At 38.3% G+C, this 21,050-nt stretch overlaps 1 protein-coding gene across 1 annotated transcript; it reads left to right on the plus strand.

Annotated features, from left to right (window-relative positions):
• The first annotated feature begins 888 nt into the window (after nucleotides 1-888).
• Nucleotides 889-20,554, plus strand: LOC139733172 (adenosine receptor A3-like). The gene is made up of 7 exons (XM_071644014.1): nucleotides 889-1,202; nucleotides 5,235-5,491; nucleotides 7,037-7,205; nucleotides 12,957-13,083; nucleotides 17,003-17,212; nucleotides 18,693-18,855; nucleotides 20,214-20,554. Exons 1-7 carry the CDS (start codon nucleotides 889-891, stop codon nucleotides 20,552-20,554), a joined length of 1,581 nt encoding a protein of 526 aa, XP_071500115.1.
• The last annotated feature ends 496 nt before the right edge of the window (nucleotides 20,555-21,050 follow it).

Here is a 21,050-nt window from a genome sequence, read left to right on the forward strand (position 1 = left end):
GTGCTGGTGCTAGTGCTGGTGCTGGTGCTGGTGCTGATGTGTGGCTGCTGGGAGTGGGTGGTGGTGATGGGGATGGTTTCGGTGGTGGTGTCGTGTGTTGGTGTGTGTGTCCGCGGTTGGTGACCACCAGGGAGAATTTCGCCCAACCATCCGGGGGTTGCATCTCTTTTACTGATTCTGGGTGTTCTGATTCCTTAATAACCTAGAATTTTCTGGCCAGCCGTTTTCACTAAAATCTAGAGAGGACAATGTTCAGCGCCTCCAGCAGCCTAGTCTTTTCTTGCCAGTCGCTTTCCTTGAAATATAGAGAGGACAGTGGTCAATAGCATAAGCACATTATTCAGTGTGATGTGAAGAAAACAAACAAACAAACAAACAAACAAACTTGGGTGTGAAGACCAAACCCTTTATTGTCAAGATCAAGTGCCCACGATGTATATCTACAAAGAAGTAACTCCGTCAAAGCCAAAATCCCACAGTTCCAGTGATTCTGTATAGAATAGGTTGTAAATAGTGGTGGCAGTTTCAATACACCTGTTGGTAGACCTTACCCGTCGTTGAAAAGAAACTGTGGACACCTTTGATAGTACTTTTCTTCAAGTATGGTGCAAGTTTGAGTGAAGTTCAAAAGATTGGAGTGGGCAATAAGTAACACAAGCCGGCTTTTCGATACGGACTGTGTAAGAATATCACGGTTTGTCGTCGAGGCTTTCTGCTGTATTATTTATACAGCGCCCTCAGGCCTGGTGACAACAAGTACTCGTTTTCGTGCTCTTTCGACCAGTATTTTACCCCGAAATTACTTGTTCTTTTGTCATCATAAGTTGATTTAACTGGTCTCTGCTACTGGCAATGAATATTGGAAACTACAGTTGTCATCAAACCATCATGCCGAACCGTAAATCTGCGACAGCACAGAAGGGGAAATTTCGAGCTACCGACGAGGAAACTCACGTCGAACAGTCCTTGACTGCTTGGCCTAAAACATCGGGATGGGCAACAGCCAGCAATGGGAGTATGAAATATGGTAGCCCTGCTGGTCAATCATCCGATGACCTACAAAGAGATTCCCTCCAAACATCGGATCTAGAGTCACCTGACCCGGTTCTGATGCATACCATCCGAGAACAAGTCGACACAGCTCTGAATGAGACCGACACGCATGACGGACTGGTGGAATCTATTGTTGCAGCAACCAGGGAGCAAGTGACACAGGATGTCTATAAAGCCATTGAACTTGACTTTTATCGACAAAAAAAAAGCAGGTTGCGTGGACTCACTGACCGACACTTAGTCCATGGGCCAAGACCCGAAAAATAGGTTATGGTACCACATGAGGTGGCAAAACCTTTTTGGTGTCATTTTGTTTGTCGGACATAGATATGCTCATCAAGTTTTGATAGCATTTCCAAATGAGTAGCTTAGTCATAATAAATGAATTCTTAACCAATTTGGTCTCGTTTTTATATCCCTAAACTTCTGAATCCACTAGAATTACACCTAATAGCAGAACATGTATTGATTTGATTAAATATAAACGAGAAAAAAGTGTTATATTGCTTGGAAAAAGTGATCATTCTCTTGTGTAAATCTGAAAGATCCTACAGTTCGTAAAAAGACGTTTGTTGGCAAATGTCGATCATTTCGACATTTTTGTACTACTCTTTTAAGACAATCAAACTGGCAATTGTACAAAGGAGGCAATAATAAACGTATCTTATTATGTATAAATTGATAAATGATATGGTACCAGTGTATTTAAAAGAAATAATCATTTTCCGTAATGTTAATTTCGCGAACTCGATATACACTCTCTTGCCCTCTAAAAATCAATACACTCCGTACGGATTATCATAAGAGATCTTAGCATTATCAAGGGTCAAACCTTTGGAACGACTTACCTCATAGTATGCAAGTTTTGTCATCCTTCTCTATATTTTAAAAGCAGAGTAGAATTTTATCTCTCAAGTTTTTAACCTGATTAAGATTTTTTATTTTTTTAGGATAGACAGAGTGCAATGTGTTTATTTTTGTGACACCGGGAACTGACACAACACTCACTTATTATATTTCTCTTGGTTTCTTTCTTTCTTATTCCTGCTGTATTTTTATCATAGTATATTCTTGTTAAATATCCCCCTTTTTTGCTATCTGGTTGATATGTATACGTTTGTTTCGATTATAAAGTTGTGTATTTGAATAAATGTACGTTGTATCTTTTTATTGTGCAGGGCCCCTTGGTAGAGCAGTGTTTTTAACTGAAAGGGCTACCCTGTTGAAATAATACGGAAATAAATAAATTTGAGATAAATGCAAGAATACAAGTCACGCCCTGTCCATACACTAAAAAAATACAAAGCAAGGCTTAAACTGCTTGAAATTTGAGATCGCACGCTTTACATAGACACTGTTTACAGGATGGGTTCTTTTTTTAGCTATAGCTATAGCTATAGGCTATGGGTATATATATATATATATATATATATATATATATATATATATATATATTGGAACAAGTTCACTCGGTTGACAGCAGGTTCATCCGTGTATATTTATTGCTACTCGGAGTGTCATGTCACCTCCATGAGGCGCAATCATCATGATTGCGCCTCATGGAGGTGACATAAAACTCCGAGTAGCAATAGATATATACGGATGAACCTGCTGGCAACCGAGTGAACTTGTTCCAATACTTCTGTCTAAAGCTCTTCCTTTGAGGATATCGAGCACTCTTCATAGAAGGATAGAATCACCAAGTAAGTATGTATTATGGAAACGTCCTTGTAGATATCAGGGCAGTTGAAATGATAATTATTTTTAGCTAACTTATTTATAACTGTAGCCATGTTTTATTATCACAGTTGGAAGAGAATGTGTAGTTATATGAACATGCTATGGGGTTGTGACGAAATGTTTTGAGTCATTTCAAAGGTCTTCTTCAACTCCCTTAATTCCTTCATTCCTGATAACTTTAAAAAGTTTTCACTTTGAATTTTTGTTTGCTTGCTTGTCTTTTATCCAGCGAATCTGAGTCGATCGACAAAAAGTGGATCAATGACACTTTAGCTGGTTAATTGACAGTTTGATATAATCTTATATTATCTTTGAGTTTTTGATTTTTTCTTATGTTTTCGAAAATTTCATCCGTTTTATGAAAATTCCACCTCACGTATAATAGGCGTAGGTGCTGATTATCAGTTACATTCTCCCCTCGCTGGGTCTCGGGTGTATCCGCCCAGCTAATCTTCCAGCTGACCCCAACATCTCAATCATCGGTCTGTTTGAAATGGCCTAACAAGTCTTAATCGTCGCGGTATCCGAAACTTGGCCATGGGTCCTTCCGGGAATGTTTGTCGGTGTCGCTCGCTTTACTAATTGACCTGTCCCGATTTTCTTGAGCGTCAATGTAGGTGAAACATTCGTCTATATCCCAGCGAGCTTGACTTCCTATGACGTAAAGACACGCGGATTATCAACGCATCGATGCCAATTATTATTCCCCTCCAGGGAGCGACATTCGCGGATGAATTCCAGTGGTGGTATCGTTAGGTCACGTGGTTTCTCCGAGACCAAGCGGAAGCCACAATTTCAGGCTTACTCTATGGAGGACAATATCAGACAGCCGGGCCTGTCTGACATTTAACCCCCTGCATGCCACACTAATTTATTGTCCATATGTATGTATGTGAAATTTGTGCACATTTTACTCATTGGCACGGAAAAAGGTAACGAAGTTCTTCTCAGAGCAGATGATGCATTCCACTGAGAAAATCGCCTATTCTGTCTCCCCCTAGATGTAAAGAGTTTTATTGCAAAATTAGCTAAGCGCCATTTTTAAGAATTTCACAGTAAGTCCGTCATCAGATAGAGCAAAATTTAAACCTTTCCAGTAATACCTCACTTGTAACATAACAAGGGTCTTTCTAGAAGCTATGATTAAAAATATCCTGTATTTTCTTATTATTTTCTTTGTTTTTTAGAAGCTTGAATCACAAATATCTCAATTTAACAAGAATGGAATTTAGCTTGTTTTGCCATAAAACTCTTATGTCTAGACGTACATGATGTTTGTGTGGTCTGTATGTAAGCCTGTACATAGGCCTAATGGTTGTTGATATTAAATAATGGTTGATATTTTTTACATAATGCCGTCTCAAATAAACACAAACGCGCTGGGTAAGCATTGGAGTACAAAAAACAACAAAAAACAAACAACACACAAAATACCAGACATTGAGTAAACCTTATAGATACACTAACCCTATGTATGCTTCGAGTGCCGACATGCACAGAAAATCCCAGTGTTGGAGACACTGTATTATTAAAGTCTCCTACACAGAAAGGGTTAACGAATATTGACGTCTGTTTTGAAATTTGGATAGAGGACTTTAAAATATTTTACTTGGTTGAGTAGAGACGTTTTCTAGCGACGTCTTACTTTATCAGGTGATTACTGAGCTATATACAATTAGCCTACATTGATTCTGGGCTGTGGTAAGATATATTCCATGTTCTTTCTTTGGAATGTAGGCAGTTTGTGTGTTCAAGCAGGATTCTTGGTCTAATGATATAAATCCTATTGAATTATGACTTAATAGCTATGTTTTTATACATGGTTGCAGATCTTTTGATAATTTCGCGTTATTTACATAAATCTGCATGCTTTTTGTTTTTGTTTTGCAAACGTTCGAATTTCATTCGCTCAAGCTGCAACGAATGGAGTAGGCCTACTAGTTGTATTCTTATCTTCTGCGTGTGTTGTGTGTATGTGTGTGGTTGTGTGTGTTTGCTTTTCTGTGAATGCGATTTTAGTATCATTCAACAGTATTTAAACAAATATGAAAAGAATAAGGTGAATCACGCGACAGACATGAAAACTGAAGTGATATCAAGATGGGTAAGTGATTTTCTTTGTTTTTCTTCTGATCCGAATACAGCAACTACAAAGACGGGTTGCAATTTACATTAGACCAAACAGCGAGTTCCATCGAATAGTGTGGAGTTGAACTAATTGCATGATTGTAGTGCACAATTACATGATTTTCTAACCATTTGGGAGTTAGTAAATTCCCTATTTTCCCTGTAGGATAAGGCTTATGAAAGGCAGATTTTCAAAGCGCCCTCTATAGACCGGATGGGCGAATTCTTCTCCCCCCCCCTTCAGTTTCTAGACAAAACCTTCGCTTACAGGTAAACACTTCCTCGTTTCTGACTTGCCGCATTTATATCTCTAGCAAAGCTATCAAGAACACCTCAGTGATGGAGAAGTCAATGCTTAACTCGACGATCGAATTCATCGAAGGGGAAAATGATTCCAGCATCGTCGAAGAGAAGACGATCACGCCGGCTGGGAAGGCCTCGTTCGAAGTCCCCTTCTTCATCACGATGCTCCTCTTCGGAGGGGTCGGTAACCTAATCGTCGTCGCTGTGTACGGTCAGAAGAAATTTAGGAACTCGAACGCAGCTCTTCACATCTTGAGTCTTGCTGCTGGTGAGTGAAAATCTTAACCCGATCCATACTGAATTCTAAAGTAACCATAAACTTAATACACAGACCACCAAATTCCCGTAGGGAATGGGTTAATTTTTACGTGGTAATGTAATTTGACAAGTGAGTGTGTGTGTGTGTGTGTTTTACTATACTAAAGGTTATCCAATAAGCATAGTTTATCAAATAAGGGCACAAACTGCCACTAGAAGGCAAACTTCGTATGAGTTTATGATTGCACAATGAAACGATGCACTGCCCAATGAACTACAGTCTCATAAATTCAAAATGGAACTGTCGGCGAGCTTATTCGTCACCCACGGTTTAAGATGGCCAAAATTATATCACTCAAACAAAAGCCTGAGTGATAAACATTCCGACGTTGTTTGTTTCTTTTTAGTCCTTGATGATAGAACAAATATAACTGCAACGGTGTTTGTGACCAGTTTTGATTAATTTTCTTTGTCTTCCTCAAATGTTCATAAATTCTGTGGTTGCGAGATTGCATGCAGTTATATTTCATAAATGCAATTCGACGTCGAGTTCAAGTTGAATGTAATGAAGAGAGTGAAATTAGACAAATAGAACGGCAAGCCTCATGGTTTCATTAAATCGGGTCTGAAATGGAAAAATGCCCATAGAATATTGAAATTTCACAACAACCACTGTAAGCACAAAATGGAAAACGCCATCACCGCACAAGAATTCTTCTCTTACCATTTCCTCTATTTTGACAAAGAATTGATAAGAATAAGCTGTATCATGCATTGGATTATTGTTATCTGATAATAACACTAGCAACTTAGGAGCAGGAGGTTGCCGAGTTGCTAAATGTATTTAGCCAAAACACGATTTTTACAACATTACCCGTCCAAAGAAATTGGAGGCTTGTTAACACTAATTTTTTCCTTAACCTGATATCATGTGTAGCTATTCCAGAAATTGCTCATCTTTTGAAAGAAATTTCCATGTGAAATAAAACCACCTCAACTTTTTTTACAAGTCAGATGAATGTAAAACATTCTATTGCAAATCACTGTTTTTGTAGCGATTCTTCTCTTTGTTATTTCAACAAAATCACTCGAAATAAATTTGGTTCACTCTCAAGACCGCGTGGCAAGAGGTTACGATTTTTATTTTCCCATCGGTGTATAATAGAGAGACGTCTGGGCAATATTTTCTTAAAATCTCACGCATCCATCACACTTTAAGAGCTTGATAGCAAACGAGTTACGCACCATTTAAATGAAGACCATTAACAGATACAGCAAAATGAAACCTTTCCTGCGATATCTCACATGTTACGTAACAAGGGATATTGTCGAAAATAATACACCATGTATTGGTAAAAATATATTACATACTATTTTATCATTTCTATATTTTTAGCAACTTTAATCGTAAATATCAACACCATGTATTGGTAAAGATATGTTACATACTTTCTTATTATTTCTTTGTTTATTTAGCAGCTTTAATCGTAAATATCTCAAATTAAGCGAAAAATGGAGTTAACTCAATTTGCAAGCAAATTCTTCATTTCATCAGGTGATATCTTTCTGCTCGTCTTCGTTGTTGGCCTACACATCTCCGAGTACTACCGGGTCACGTGGTTCATCCTTTGGCGCACTGATGCCCAGTGCATCCTACACAGATTCGCTCGCTTTATCGGCTTCAACGTCACCATTTTTGAGATGATGGCCATAGCAATTGACAGGTGAATTTTACTTATGATTATCAGTTTGAACCCCTTCATATACGGGACGTTTGTGGGTAAACACAAAGAGAGGTGTATGATGATGATGCGCTAATGAGTTATATAGTTCACTTGTCTAACTCTTTTTGAAGACCTTTGGTAATATTCCAGTTTAACGAAGATAAAGACAGACTGGCCGCCAATCTGTAAAACTATGTCCCCTCATTGTAGCATTTCACTCAAACATTCATAATCATATTGGTGTTCAAAGCTGCGAACCTACAGCAACTATTCTTTGATACGTTCTTGTGTTAAACGCTAGGGAAATAGTAACAATGTTTCTAATAGCTGCCAAATAAATGGAAATCAGTACTCTACTGCGAGCATGTAAGCATGGCGAGTAAAATGACGGTTATCAAAAAACTCGGAATCATTTCAGTGCAGCACATATAGGCCTAATGCATGAACACCAACAGGCACAAACTGAGAAGAATGAAATTAGATAATTTGTGTGAGTGTGGTTCTAATGTAAGAGAATGATTAGATAACGATTTATAGCAAACGGCACTGGAAAGTACTAACGGAAAGATAACGGCATCAGAAGTTTTTGTAATAAAATTTGTTTCGCAAAAAATCTGTTTCGGCAATCTCAAAATTATTCTGTGACAGCGGATGCAATACATGTAAACAGGAAAAAAATGATTCAACTTGGAATATTGATTTAGTATACGCTCTGTTCTAATACAAGAGAGTTCCTGAATAACAAAGTCACAAAAGATATTGAAAAGTGCCCAGCACAGAAAGAAGAACTCATAAAATTGCATCGTAAAAAAAAGAATATACAAATTCCTTTAACAAATTCCTTTAACAAATTGAACATTTCTATGTGGCTGCGCTTATACAATACTAGTGCGTGAACACAGGTACAAAGAATAATTATTCAACGCATAATGTTTCCAATTTGTATCGTAAAAGACTTCTTCCAGCAAACACTGTGTGACAACGGATAGTCATACATGAACACAGGTACTAAACAAGGAATACTGCTTTAACGTACAACACTGATGTCCGTTAATTTGATATGCGCTGTTCTCACGTACGAGAGTTATTGAATATCGAAAGATGTGGAAAGAAAAAAGTATAGTGTTGTAAGAATGATACTGGAAACGAAGCAAAAGAATTTCTTTTGATATTGGATCGTGAAACTTCCTGTTAAAAACTCAAAATTAACACGCGGCAGCGAAGGAACATAGGCACAAGCAAAGTGAAATGATTCAAAATCTGAAGCGATGTCAGTTAATTGATTGGGTACAAGCTTGTTCCATATTTATATACGACAGTACTACTAGTATTTCTCAAATTATACGCAGTAATGCACATCACCAAATGTCATTTGGCGGACATTATTATGAAACGCACACCTAGCCAATGAAGGAAAGTGCAATGTGCCAAACTTCTCTTTTAGAGTATTTTGTTCAGTCATAATCTTTACCAAAAAAAAAAAAAGCAATAGAATTCAAATGAGAATACCATGTAAGTTTAGACCACATAGAACTTTTACCTGTAGCTGTATAACCTCGACGGTAGTATAACCCTAGCTGAGTTGGTTGTTTGGTTGGTTGTTCATTTCCATCTGTGAAGATGGCTGGATAGCCCATATTCAGCTACACTAAGCTGGTCTTCCATGGGGTCCCGTTGCATGTGGGGTGGGACCACTTCACCGGGTTAGACACCCTGCTCTTTGCGATGAATGAATGAAGCGGGATCTTTTACGTGCATGAGGTGTGACTCTCTCACACAAGGGACCTCCATTTTATGTCCTATCCGAGGAACAGAGTGTTTTGCCTCTTGCTAGAGGGGACGGTATGCTTACACACAACATTGCTCAGTCCAGACTCGGGTTCGAACCCGAGCCGCGTGATAGTGAGGCAGACGCGCTACCGACTGAGCCAACTCACCGCCCTTAAACTTCGAATCATGGATCGCATGAGCTATGACATCTCCCGTGACAATTAAAGAGGAAATCCAGTCTAAATAAAAGTTCATCTGATAAAAAGAATAAAATTTTACGAGTTTAATGGTAAAAATTTGACAAAAATCAGTTGAAAAATAAGGAAGTCATGAAATTTTGAAGTTTTGATAAATTTCTCGTAGATAACTTCTTGTAGAGTGGGGATGAATATGCAAATGAGTGAGCTAACCATGTCATACCCACACAAATTTCCATTGATCATGTACAAAAGAATGAAGATAATTCAATGTTTCTGTCTGTCAGGTCTGAAACATGACGTTGTTCCTGGTTGGATAACTTTAGAATATTGATCAGTTAGATATACACTCAGCCAAAAAAAAAAAAGAGAAAAAAGAAGAAGAAAGTAAACACTTTTTCGAGTTTATAATTTTCATAGAAGATTTTGATGAAAATCAGTGTATTATATACCATATTAAAGGTAATCTAATTATCTATCAACCTAGTAGATCAACATAAAGCGAAATTTTACGCATGAGTGAACACTTTCGTTTTTGTCCTCCAAGGCACAAAAGTAAAACTTCAAGATAGCAATTATCACAAAACCAGTTCAACACAATGGGAGACATGAATGAAATCATCTCTTCATCTCTTTATAACCTCAAACAAAATCAAAGTGGGAGACTTAAGGGGGAAATCAGAATTTTTCTGACAACTGAAACTTCAAATGACATAGGGAGTAAGGGCACAAAGATGATTAAATGAACAGAATATCTTTATTTTGTTCATTCAATTTATTTATCTAAGACTTCACTAGACAAATTCACGAAATAAATATAATTTACAATATTTCTAATTTGAGAAATCAATTCAAAATTCTACCATTTTTGTCAATATTGCTTCTCTCAATTCATTTGGATTTGGATTTAACAGAAAATTCTTCATTTTCCTCCGTAACTTTTAGCCTTGTTGATATTTTGGGATTCAAAGGTATTATAGAGATCATGGGTATATTTTTTTGCAACTGAATTCATGTATCTTATTGTGTTGCCTCGATGACACACAAGTCTTTGATTTTATCATCGAGTGTCGTTTAGTATGATAGTTACAATGAACGAATTCGTAGTCAGAGAGCGATTACACTAATCATCGACGGTAAGTTAACTCTGTGAATATGGTCACATCAAAATCCCACGTGCACATTGTTATCAATAACTTTTTTTTTCAGATAATTATGTATGGTGTCACCCAACGGCGATGAAGAAGTGCATGGCGTAGAAAGACATGTAGTTTTTACTGACGATTTTTGTAATTTTGTTGCGGATACTCTATTTAAACTCACCATGAAATGACTGCACAAAACTTGGTATGTATATGACTTTTTATCAACGGCGCTATGTTGATGTCTTGCGTGTATTAGTGTTGTTTTCTCAATAAAGCCTAACGAGAATTCCATATAATAAGAGATTCGTATTTAAGTTTGAAAATGAATTAATCAAAAATAAGGAATGGATGTATTCATCCATATAATAAAACACTAATTTTTCACTTGTTCTTTGCATATTCCGTGTTTGTTTTTTGTTTTTTGCTTATAAATAAACAGGAGCAAAATAATTGCTCCACTCCCCTCTCTCTTTCTCTGTAAGTTCGACTGATGTTGGCCTTTCTTAATAAGCCACGCGCAAAATCACCTGATATTTGATAGAATGGGTTTTACTAGAATAAAATAATGCTGTCACAACTAATTACTGCGGAATCGTTCCACAGTGCATAACAACCTACACATATCTGGGCATGATATTTCATCACAAAGTAGACACAACCATGCTGAAACCTTCATAGAAACTGGAAATGTCCTTACTGATATGACTCCGCCATAATGCATGGTTCTCCTAGTAGGTCTACAATGTCTTGACAAGGTGAAATGACAGTTTCACATAAAATGACAGGTATGTCACAAATGTGTTGAATGTTGACTTTCCTTAAACTAAGTTTGTTATAGGTATTGTCTAAAAGTGCAGGTATACATGTATTTGGGAATTCCAGGGTTTTAACTCGACTTTTTACTCTTTTTTATGTTTATGCGTTGCGTAACTTTCAAGGTATGAAGAATAAGTTTAATATCAGTATAAGATATGTTTTTTGGATTCTATCCTGGCCTTTGACCCTTGACCTTTAACACTACGACCCTAAAATTTCAACGAGAATCACTGTCAGGTCGAACATGCATGAATATGTACTAAGCTTCATAACACCTTGAGTCACTTTCAAGATTTTTAGGGAAAGGTGAAATATAGCACTTTCACTAGAGCTTTGACATTTTGACCTTTCACCTTTTGGCAGGAAATTTTCCAGAGAATCTCCATTAGGTATTACATGTATATATCAAGTTTTGGAAGAAAAATTATGCAAGCATTGCATAGATATGAGTGAAACAGTGCAACTTTGAGGTGTGGACTTGACATTTGACCCCTAACCTTTGACCCATGACCCCTAAATTCCCAAGATAATCCCTGCCAGCCATTACATGTATATGTACCAAGTTCCATGAAGATATCTTGAACTATTTGCGAGATATGGACAAAAAAGTGAAATTCTAACATTTTTACCTGACCTTTAACCTTTTGACCATTGACCTCATGACCTGAATCTCTCTCTAGAGAATTTTCATTTGGTAAGTGTATCTATACACTAAGTGTAATGAAAATGCCTTCTGGCATTACATCGATATGGGGGAAATATTTGAGCATTGAAAATTTGAGCATTTGACCTGACATTTTGACCTTTGACCTCTTGCCGATTTCACTCAAAACCTACCTTATCAATTGCCCTATCATACGTCATTCTTCGACCAAGTTTGGTGAAATTTGCTTCATCCAGTCTCGAGTTATAGCATAAACGGATAAATTTCAGATTTAACCTTGACCTTTGACCTTTACCTCTGGCTGATTTCACTAAAAAACTAATCAAGTAATTGCCCCAAAATGTGCCCATCATATGTCATCCTTGGACAAAGTTTGGTGAAATTTGCTTAAAATGTCTTGAGTTATCGTGTAAACGGATACAATTTCATGATTTGACTGTGATCTTGACCTCTGGCCGATTTCATCCAAAATCTAATCAAGTACTAACTTGCCTCTATCACACTTCATACTTGGACCAAGTTTGGTAAAATTCCACTCAATATTACTCAAGTTATCGCGTTAACAAATGGGGACGGACATACGTACGGACGTACCGGCAACCCTAAAACTTAATACCTCCGGCACCCTTCGGGCGGAAGAAGCATTAAAACGCTGTGATATGTAAAATGCAAAAGGTGGTAATTCCTTTCCATGAAAACAAAAGTCGATGGTTTATACAACTTGCAAAATAAATGTACCTGCCAACTCACAAGGAGCCAGTTTCTTTGTCCTCCTGTCTCCATAAAACCTATCAGTCAACTTGTTTTCTGTGGTTTTTTTTTTTCTTTTAGATTGACTGTTTGCTTAGCAAGGATAACAATCCAAAGTAGATAAAAGATTTTCAGTACTTATTGTATGGCAAACTCCATTCCCCGGGTGATAGCACACAGCCTGTCTGAGGTATGAGTGAGACGGTGGAGGAGAGATTATCATATTCTACTCATAAAGACGCCAAGTGTAAGAACCAAACATTATCCTCAATTCTTAGTGAGCAAAACAACTAAAAGGATGGCAAATGTAGGAGCACACAAAGAATGCATGTAAAGACGAGCGTGATTTTCCAAGGGCGTAAGTATACGTGACATGATTATTTGCTTTTCGTCTTTTTTTTTAATGCAGATATCTGGCTGTCTGCTTCCCGCTCAAGTTCAAAGTTCACTGCTCTCCTGAGAAGACGAAGGTCAAAATCGTTATTCTCTGGATCCTCGCTCTAATCGCTGCCATCCCCGTTGTTCCAAACTTTGCGGTAAGCCTCGCGATTAGTTTTCATGCATCTTATGTTATCTGAATGCATTTGGTTCAGCAAAAACCCTACCCAGTATCTATCCATGATTATTTGAAGATGTCTTGCGGAAACATTCGCAACACACCCGAATATTGCATGATAAAATGCCGAGATAACATCTCGATTTCTTGAATATCATGGATAAACTTGGCTATGTTTTGTGACAAAGAATATAATGCTGTTTGACGCCAGGAGATAATTACGTTACAGAGAACTCAAAGTTGTGTTTGTAAAAAGAGAATTCAAAAATGTGCTGACGATTGATTTTAAGTGTAGACGGCCTTAAATCTAAAGTGTAACTTTTCTTATTTCGTGATTCGAAAGCTCTGCGACAAACTGGAATGTTGCTTCGACAGAGCCCTTTTGCTTCAAATATTATTGCCTCTTTCCAGAAAAAAAGGAAATACTCATGATGACATGGTAGGATTTCATCGCCGCGATCGGTGTATAACTGGAAAACAATCACCATGGAACATAATTACGTAGGATAGAATATCGCATTTATTGCACGTATTTGATATACTGATATAATTTTGACTGATAGAGATTGTGACCTAATAAAGTATAGGGGTTTAAATCCAGGTAGACCCAAGGTAAAAGACGGCTAAATGACTGTTTCCTTAACCAACGGCGTAGCCAGGATTTCATCTTAGGGGGGGGGGGGCGGTTAGTCTGCGAGGGAGCGAAGCGACCGAGCCCGAGCGAGCGGAGCGAGCGAGGGGGGGGGGAGGGTGTGGGAGGGGGGTGTCCCCCCTCCCACGGTAAGAACCTTTTGCATTTTGATGTTGTAAATGGTGCAATTTGATGCATGTTTTTGCGCGTTATATCGACGTGAAACAGTCCCACTTGTTTAAGGTAGCAGTTTATTTTGATGTAGATTATTATTGAACAATTTGCCTATAAAATGCTATAAGTTAAATACACTTCTTGTATTAATTTTTTTTCACTGAATATCATGGACGCGACTGAACCCGAGCAAGCTGAGCGAGTGAAGGGGGAGGGGAGGGTGTGGGAAGGGGGGTGTCCCCCTCCCACGGTGAGAACTGTTTGCATTTTGATGTTGTAAATGGTGCAATTTGATGCATGTTTTTGCGCGTTATATCGACGTGAAACAGTCCCACTTGTTTAACGTAGCAGTTTATTTTGATGTAGATTATTATTGAACAATTTGCCTATAAAATGCTATAAGTTAAATACACTTCTTGTATTAATTCTTTTCACTGAACATCATGGACGCGACTGAACCCGAGCGAGCGGAGCGAGTGAAGGGGGAGGGGAGGGTGTGGGAGGGGGGTGTCCCCCTCCCACGGTGAGAACTTTTTGCATTTTGATGTAGCAAATGGTGCAATTTGATGCATGTTTTTGCGTGTTTTAACGAGTTGAAACAGTCCCACTTGTTTAAGGTTGCAGTATATTTTGATGTAGATTATCATTGAATAATTTGCCTATAATATGGTATAATTTAAATACACTTCTTGAATTACTTCTTTTCACTGAATATCATGAACGCGACTGAACCCGAGCGAGCGGAGCGAGCGAGGGGGGAGGGGAGGGTGTGGGAGGGGGTGTCCCCCTCCCACGGTAAGAACTTTTTGCATTTTGGTGTTGTAAATGGTGCAATTAGATGCATGTTTTTGCGCGTTTTATCGACGTGAAATAGTCCCACTTGTTTAACGTAGCAGTATATTTTAGTGTAGATTATTATTGAACAATTTGCCTATAAAATGGTATACGTTAAATACCCTTCTTGTATTAATTCTTTTCACTGAATATCATGAACGCGACTGAACCCGAGCGAGTGGAGCGAGTGAAGGGGGAGGGGAGGGTGTGGGAGGGGGGTGTCCCCCCTCCCACGGTGAGAATTTTTGCATTTTGATGTTGCAAATGGTGCAATTTGATGCATGTTTTTGCGTGTTTTAACGAGTTGAAACAGTCCCACTTGTTTAAGGTTGCAGTATATTTTGATGTAGATTATCATTGAACAATTTGCCTATATAATGGTATAATTTAAATACACTTCTTGTATTAATTCTTTTCACTGAATATCATGAACGCGACTGAACCCGAGCGAGCAGAGCGAGCGAGGGGGAGGGGAGGGGGTGTCCCCCCTCCCACGGTGAGAACTTTTTGCATTTTGATGTTGCAAATGGTGCAATTTGATGCATGTTTTTGCGCGTTTTATTGACGTGAAACAGTCCCACTTGTTTAAGGTTGCAGTATATTTTGATGTAGATTATCATTGAACAATTTGCCTATAAAATGCTATCATTTAAATACGCTTCTTGTATTACTTCTTTTCACTGAATATCATGAACGCGACTGAACCCGAGAGAGCGGAGAGAGCGAGGGGGGAGGGGAGGGTGTGGGAGGGGGTGTACCCCCTCCCACGGTGAGAACTTTTTGCATTTTGATGTTGCAAATGGTGCAATTTGATGCATGTTTTTGCGTGTTTTAACGAGATGAAACAGTCCCACTTGTTTAAAGTTGCAGTATAATTTAGTGTAGATTATTATTGAACAATTTGCCTATAAAATGGTATCATTTAAATAATCTTCTTGTATTAATTCTTACACTGAATATCATGAACACTGTCTGTTCAGCAGTCAAACAGAGAAAGCATGCACACGAGGGTGTAGAAGGGGGCATATCCCCTCCCACACGAAGGTGATTTTGCGTTTTCAGACCTGAAATTCAGCGATCTGTTGCAAATTTTTGGTGTAATACTTTTTCATCGAAGTGATAAAATCACGGAATGTAGCTCTTATTCCGAATGTGCACCATCTGTGTGTATGTATAAAGTCTAGTGAGGTATATATAGAGGAAGGGGGATTCCTCCTCCTGCTCGCGGAGCTTTTGCGTTTTTAGAATTGAAATAAAGCGATCTGGGTATAGCCACAGTCTATACTTCTATGCATGGTGGAAGGGGGGGGGAGGGGCGGGGGAGCAGGGAGAAGGCGTGGACGAGTGTTATCCCCACCCTTCCCTTCCGATCGAGCTTTTGCCTTTTTAAGGTTGAAATTGAGATATCTCATCTACGCATTTTTGATGGAATCAACATTTGGGAAATCACACACACACGTACACACACACACACACACACACACACACAAAACTGATTGGGGGGGGGCTGAGGGAGGAAAGGGTCGATTAAAAGGGGAAATTCCCCTTATACATGAGGGAACCTTGAGTTTTCGGAATATAAGTGATAAGTCTTGTGCACTCAGAATTATTCATAATTTTTTGTAAATCTAAAAAGTGTACTAAGCTAGGGAAAGAGGCACAGAGGGGGAGGGTTTGGGAGGGGGTATCCCCCTCCCAAGCACGAGAGATTTTGCATATTTTGAATTGAAATTCAACGATCTGGTTCACACTTTGAGTGAAATATTCAAAAAATATCTTATTTGATGAAAGGTTGCAAAGGAGACCCGCTTCATGTGCATGCATATACAGTATACCCGCATTTTTTTTTCCGCCTCCCAAATCCCCGGTCCAAATCTTAGGGGGGGGGGGCGATCGCCCCCATCGCCCCCCCCCCCCCCCCCCCCCCCTGGCTACGCCAGTGTCCTTAACGATGTTCTAGTACAGGAACTAAATGAATGGATTCTTAGGAATCATTTTGTTTGATTCATGTTTTGCAACGGTTATTCCGAAGGTTCGTTGATCCGAAAATGTAGTAAGGTTCATAATTTAGAAGTCTTGTCAGCACGCACTGTCTTTACAATTTCGGATCAACGAATCTTCAGAGTAACGGTTCATGTTTCATTTTCGGATTAACGAACCTTCAGAATAACAAACCTTTTTTTCGGATTAACGAAACACAAAGCACATTGATTTTGCGTGTTTCGGAATAACGAACATCAACCCTTTTGACCTTCCACAGACGAAGTACAGCGTGTCATCGTTTGATGTGAACTTTGCCGGCAAGACGCCCTTCGCCTGTCGCGTCATCTTGGACTTTCCTGATTGGTACCTCGACTTCAAGATCATCTACGTCAGCACCGTCCTCTTTTACGTCCCCATCATCATCACCGCCATCATTTACGTCATCATTGTCGTCTACGTGCGCCGAAACAACCAGAAATTTGCAAAGGTTGATTGTTGATAGGGAGTTATGTGAAGTATCACATAACGCATACAGTTTTAAGCATAATATGTGGACCACGTGTTGGAGGTTGATCGCCATTGCAAATTACGAGCTGATGACCATTGTTTTTAGCATATATTTTCTCCATTTGTATTTATTTATGTATTTTTTTTATTTATCTATTTACTTACTTATTCATCTATTTCGTGTTATTTTATATAAGTTTTGGGGTTTTTACGTTCACTCACAAACAATTTATATTGATATGGTATTAGTTTTAGTAATTTGCTGCACATCAGAATTGTTGATATTGTATACAGATGTATAGAAGACAAACATGTGACACAAAGAATAAACCAGAATTAACTCAATCAGGTATATATACCCAAACATTAAATTAACAAAATTGTATTTCATCGCATGCACAGCTCAGCACAGCACAGCACAGCACAGCACAGCACAGCACAGCACAGCACAGCACTCACCTCAGCACAGTATTATGGTAAAGAATGCCTATTGATAACAAATAAACAAAAATTATTTTGAATGTCCCCTTTTTTTTTAATTTGATAAACTACTATGATATTTTTGATTTGACTATTGATTCTATTTTGTAGACACGTCCGTCATACAGATATGTAAATCGATTTCAAGTCTCGAATTTTACCCCGAGGTCTCGATCCATGTCAAGCTGCTGCTTATATCCTGCTTATGATCGCGGTCTCCTGCTTTTCTGTTCTTATAATAACCAAAAATTTTTGATTTTAAAAATTAATTTATACAAATCCCCCTCTGTTACACATTTTTTTTCTAAAATTCGTTTATTGAAACGACATGATACACTCTGAATGAGTAATCAATTGTTATCTACTTAGTCTACAACTGTTGATTCAATTAACATTTTTTTGTGTGTGAATAATTCGTGACACATCTTATACATCGAATACTGTCATGTTCATTGTGTGTGTGTATACATGTACTTTGAATTAATTTGCAAGACAGTATATGCTTGCTTATTATGTCGTGTAATGTTAATTTCTCAATAATTATGTGTATTCTTTTGTTATGTGTGATTTGGAAAAAGGCAGAAATGAAATCAAATCAAATCGATATACAGGATGGCCCCTTCAGGAATCAAGTAATGTTTTCCAGAGGGCCATGTGAACCCTGTTTTATGCTATCGATGTACCATTTTGAAATCATGAAACTATGGGTTAATTTGACCGAAAAGTAGTTTACACTATCCAATTTAATACCAACACACCAGCAGGACATGTAAAATTTCTTCCTTCTTTAAACAAGCAATGATTGATGTATAAAGATGAAGTATTGAAATTGGTCATGTAAATCACAGAACTTAGCAGTAGAAGGCAATAATATGAGTTCATTAATTGCTTATTTGCTCAATAAAGATACTTGCGTATTCATCCATTTGATTTCCTGTGTAGTCTTGACTTTAAAGATGCATTGATCGGTTTATTCTCAGATATCCAACAAGGACGTGAATCGGCTGCGAAGTCACTGGAAGACGGCTCGCACGCTGCTTGCTGCGTTCGCCCTCTACGCTGGTTGCTATGTTCTCCTCGCCACTTACTCGCTCGTCCAAACCTACTCACCCGCTGCCGTCACTCCTACTATCAAAAATTTAGGTAAGTTGGAGGGGGGGGGGGGTGGATTTTATCAAGTGATTTTATCAGTGATTCTCACGGACATACTTGTTTTATTTTATTTCTGAGTTTTTTCCCACGGAAATTATACATGAAAATGACAACATGTGTAACTGATAACGACAGAATAAAAAAAACCCCAAAACATTAATAGTATGATAATTACAATAATCATTTAAGTAATACTAAGATGTCAATAAGTTAACGATACACTGATTTCCAGGTAAATAGGGAAAAATACAGGAGCCTGCCAATCAAGTGCTTGATAGAGCGTCACAGAGAGAGAATGAAAAAAAAAAACATGTAGGGCCTACATGATTGTACATAAAATGGGCAATTTGACATTGAACTTGTCTTGTGCTATATCTTTGTGACACGGGGGGGGGGTGGACGAGTGTGTCTGTGTGTCTATATTAGTGTATGTATGTATGTATGTATGTATATGTGTGTGCGTATGTTTGTATTTGTGCACGTATATTTCATTTCATTTTCATTACATTGATTATGTTTCCACGCAAATCATACAGTTGTGTTTACAACATCCATCAATGACAATGTAAATTAACGCATAAATTATAAGTTATAAGCTATGTGTGGGGTTTGAATAGTTTGAATTTGCTTCTGGTCAATCAGATGGAAGGATTTCAGTATAACTTAAAACATTTTTTTTTTTTGCTACTACTCCAACTTGCTGCCCGTTTCTCATTTTCATAAACAGAAAGTTACAAAAGTGCAAAAAGGTTCGATAAATGCTTAAAGACACAAATAACTTCGTGTATAACCTAATTTACCGCATTTAAATTTGCCCATAGACATTCATGTTAGAAAATTAAAAGATGTGGAACGGTTTGGTTGCACTGTGAGTTTGTCGACAGATAAACATTGACCGTAGCTGAGTCGTGTCAATAATATGCGTAAGCGTGAGTTCTTTCACTTGAGCATCGGTATCTAGCTAAGTACCTGTATACGCCGAATATTTAGCGAGGTTTTTATTTTCGCGAATTTCGTAAGTCGGATGCTATTCGCGAAATTAAAGACACGCGAAAATATTGACTCTGATCCCAATGTGAATGTTACGTACGCGTGTACGTTTCTCCATTCAGTACAGGACTCCACGATCGCGAATCTAACCATTGGCGAAATCGTTGGGGAATTCCCGATTCGCGAAAATTTAGACTCGCGAAATATATGGCGTATGAGGTGTCATATAGAGTTATTAATTAATTTTGCTTGTTTGTTTTATTGATTAAATTACGCAGAATTAGACAATGTCTTTACGACAATTCTATCTTTAACATCTTCATCACACACCGAAAAACTTTCTTCTAATCCTCTGCTAGGACTTCTGATTCCCTACGCCAATAGTTGCATGAACCCTGTCATCTATTCCATCGTCAACCCGCGATTTCGCCGAGATTTTCGCGCGCTTTTCTTCTCGGCCACCGCGTCGAAGGGAAAGAACAAGAAGACGGCGCGGAGCGACAAGGATAATTCGGCGGGAACCCAGTTGACCGGTGAACGCCTAGACATGTCCAATCAATCGATGTCAAAGACCAACCTCAACAACTGCTCGGTGTCCGAGGCACCAAAGACTGACGTCACTTCCGCTGCTTCCGGTCACGACAACCCGTCTTTTGTCGTCGATGAAGATGGTGACGAAACCAAAAATCAACCCGTTTAGACAGAACGCAGAGCAGAAAATTCTTATATTTCTAACTGATCATGATTATACTTTTCTTTCTTTTAAAGCTACGCAGTCATCTTTAAAAAAAAGTAAACAGTTAATATGGTGAAAAATACCAAATAATGACAACTTGTCATAATGGTCGAATCAAGAATGTATTGTTGAGTTATACGATTACAATGATTTATATGGTTCATGTTGTACATGTGCTATGATGCAACGTCAACGTTTGTTCAACACGTCGACAACAGACAACGATCGTATGCGTAAGAAAAAGAAGTGACAGATATATTTTGGTGACGACCAAATGAATTATTATCATGGTATCATCGCGAAGAGTCCATTTTGGCTGGTAGTACACATGACCATGCTGTATGCGTCGGGTACTCAGCAAGATTACAGATTTCATTCATCACTTGTACAGTGTTTGTTGTAAGTTATTACTTCACCGAGTCTTTCTGCACAGGTAGAGAAACAAGGACTGCCTTAGCAC

This window comes from Diadema antillarum, unplaced genomic scaffold, assembly GCF_040938485.1.
Source record: "Diadema antillarum isolate AM-2024a unplaced genomic scaffold, OU_Dant_1.0 seq00000462_RagTag, whole genome shotgun sequence".
NCBI classification, from domain to species: domain Eukaryota; kingdom Metazoa; phylum Echinodermata; class Echinoidea; order Diadematoida; family Diadematidae; genus Diadema; species Diadema antillarum.

Excerpts from the sequence above, each read along its gene's own strand:
- LOC139733172 (XM_071644014.1), top strand. The coding sequence starts at position 889 with ATGCCGAACCGTAAATCTGCGACAGCACAGAAGGGGAAATTTCGAGCT. Across the intron at positions 5,492-7,036 it reads CATCTTGAGTCTTGCTGCTG|GTGATATCTTTCTGCTCGTC; the intron begins GTGAGTGAAAAT and ends TCATTTCATCAG. Across the intron at positions 13,084-17,002 it reads CCGTTGTTCCAAACTTTGCG|ACGAAGTACAGCGTGTCATC; the intron begins GTAAGCCTCGCG and ends GACCTTCCACAG.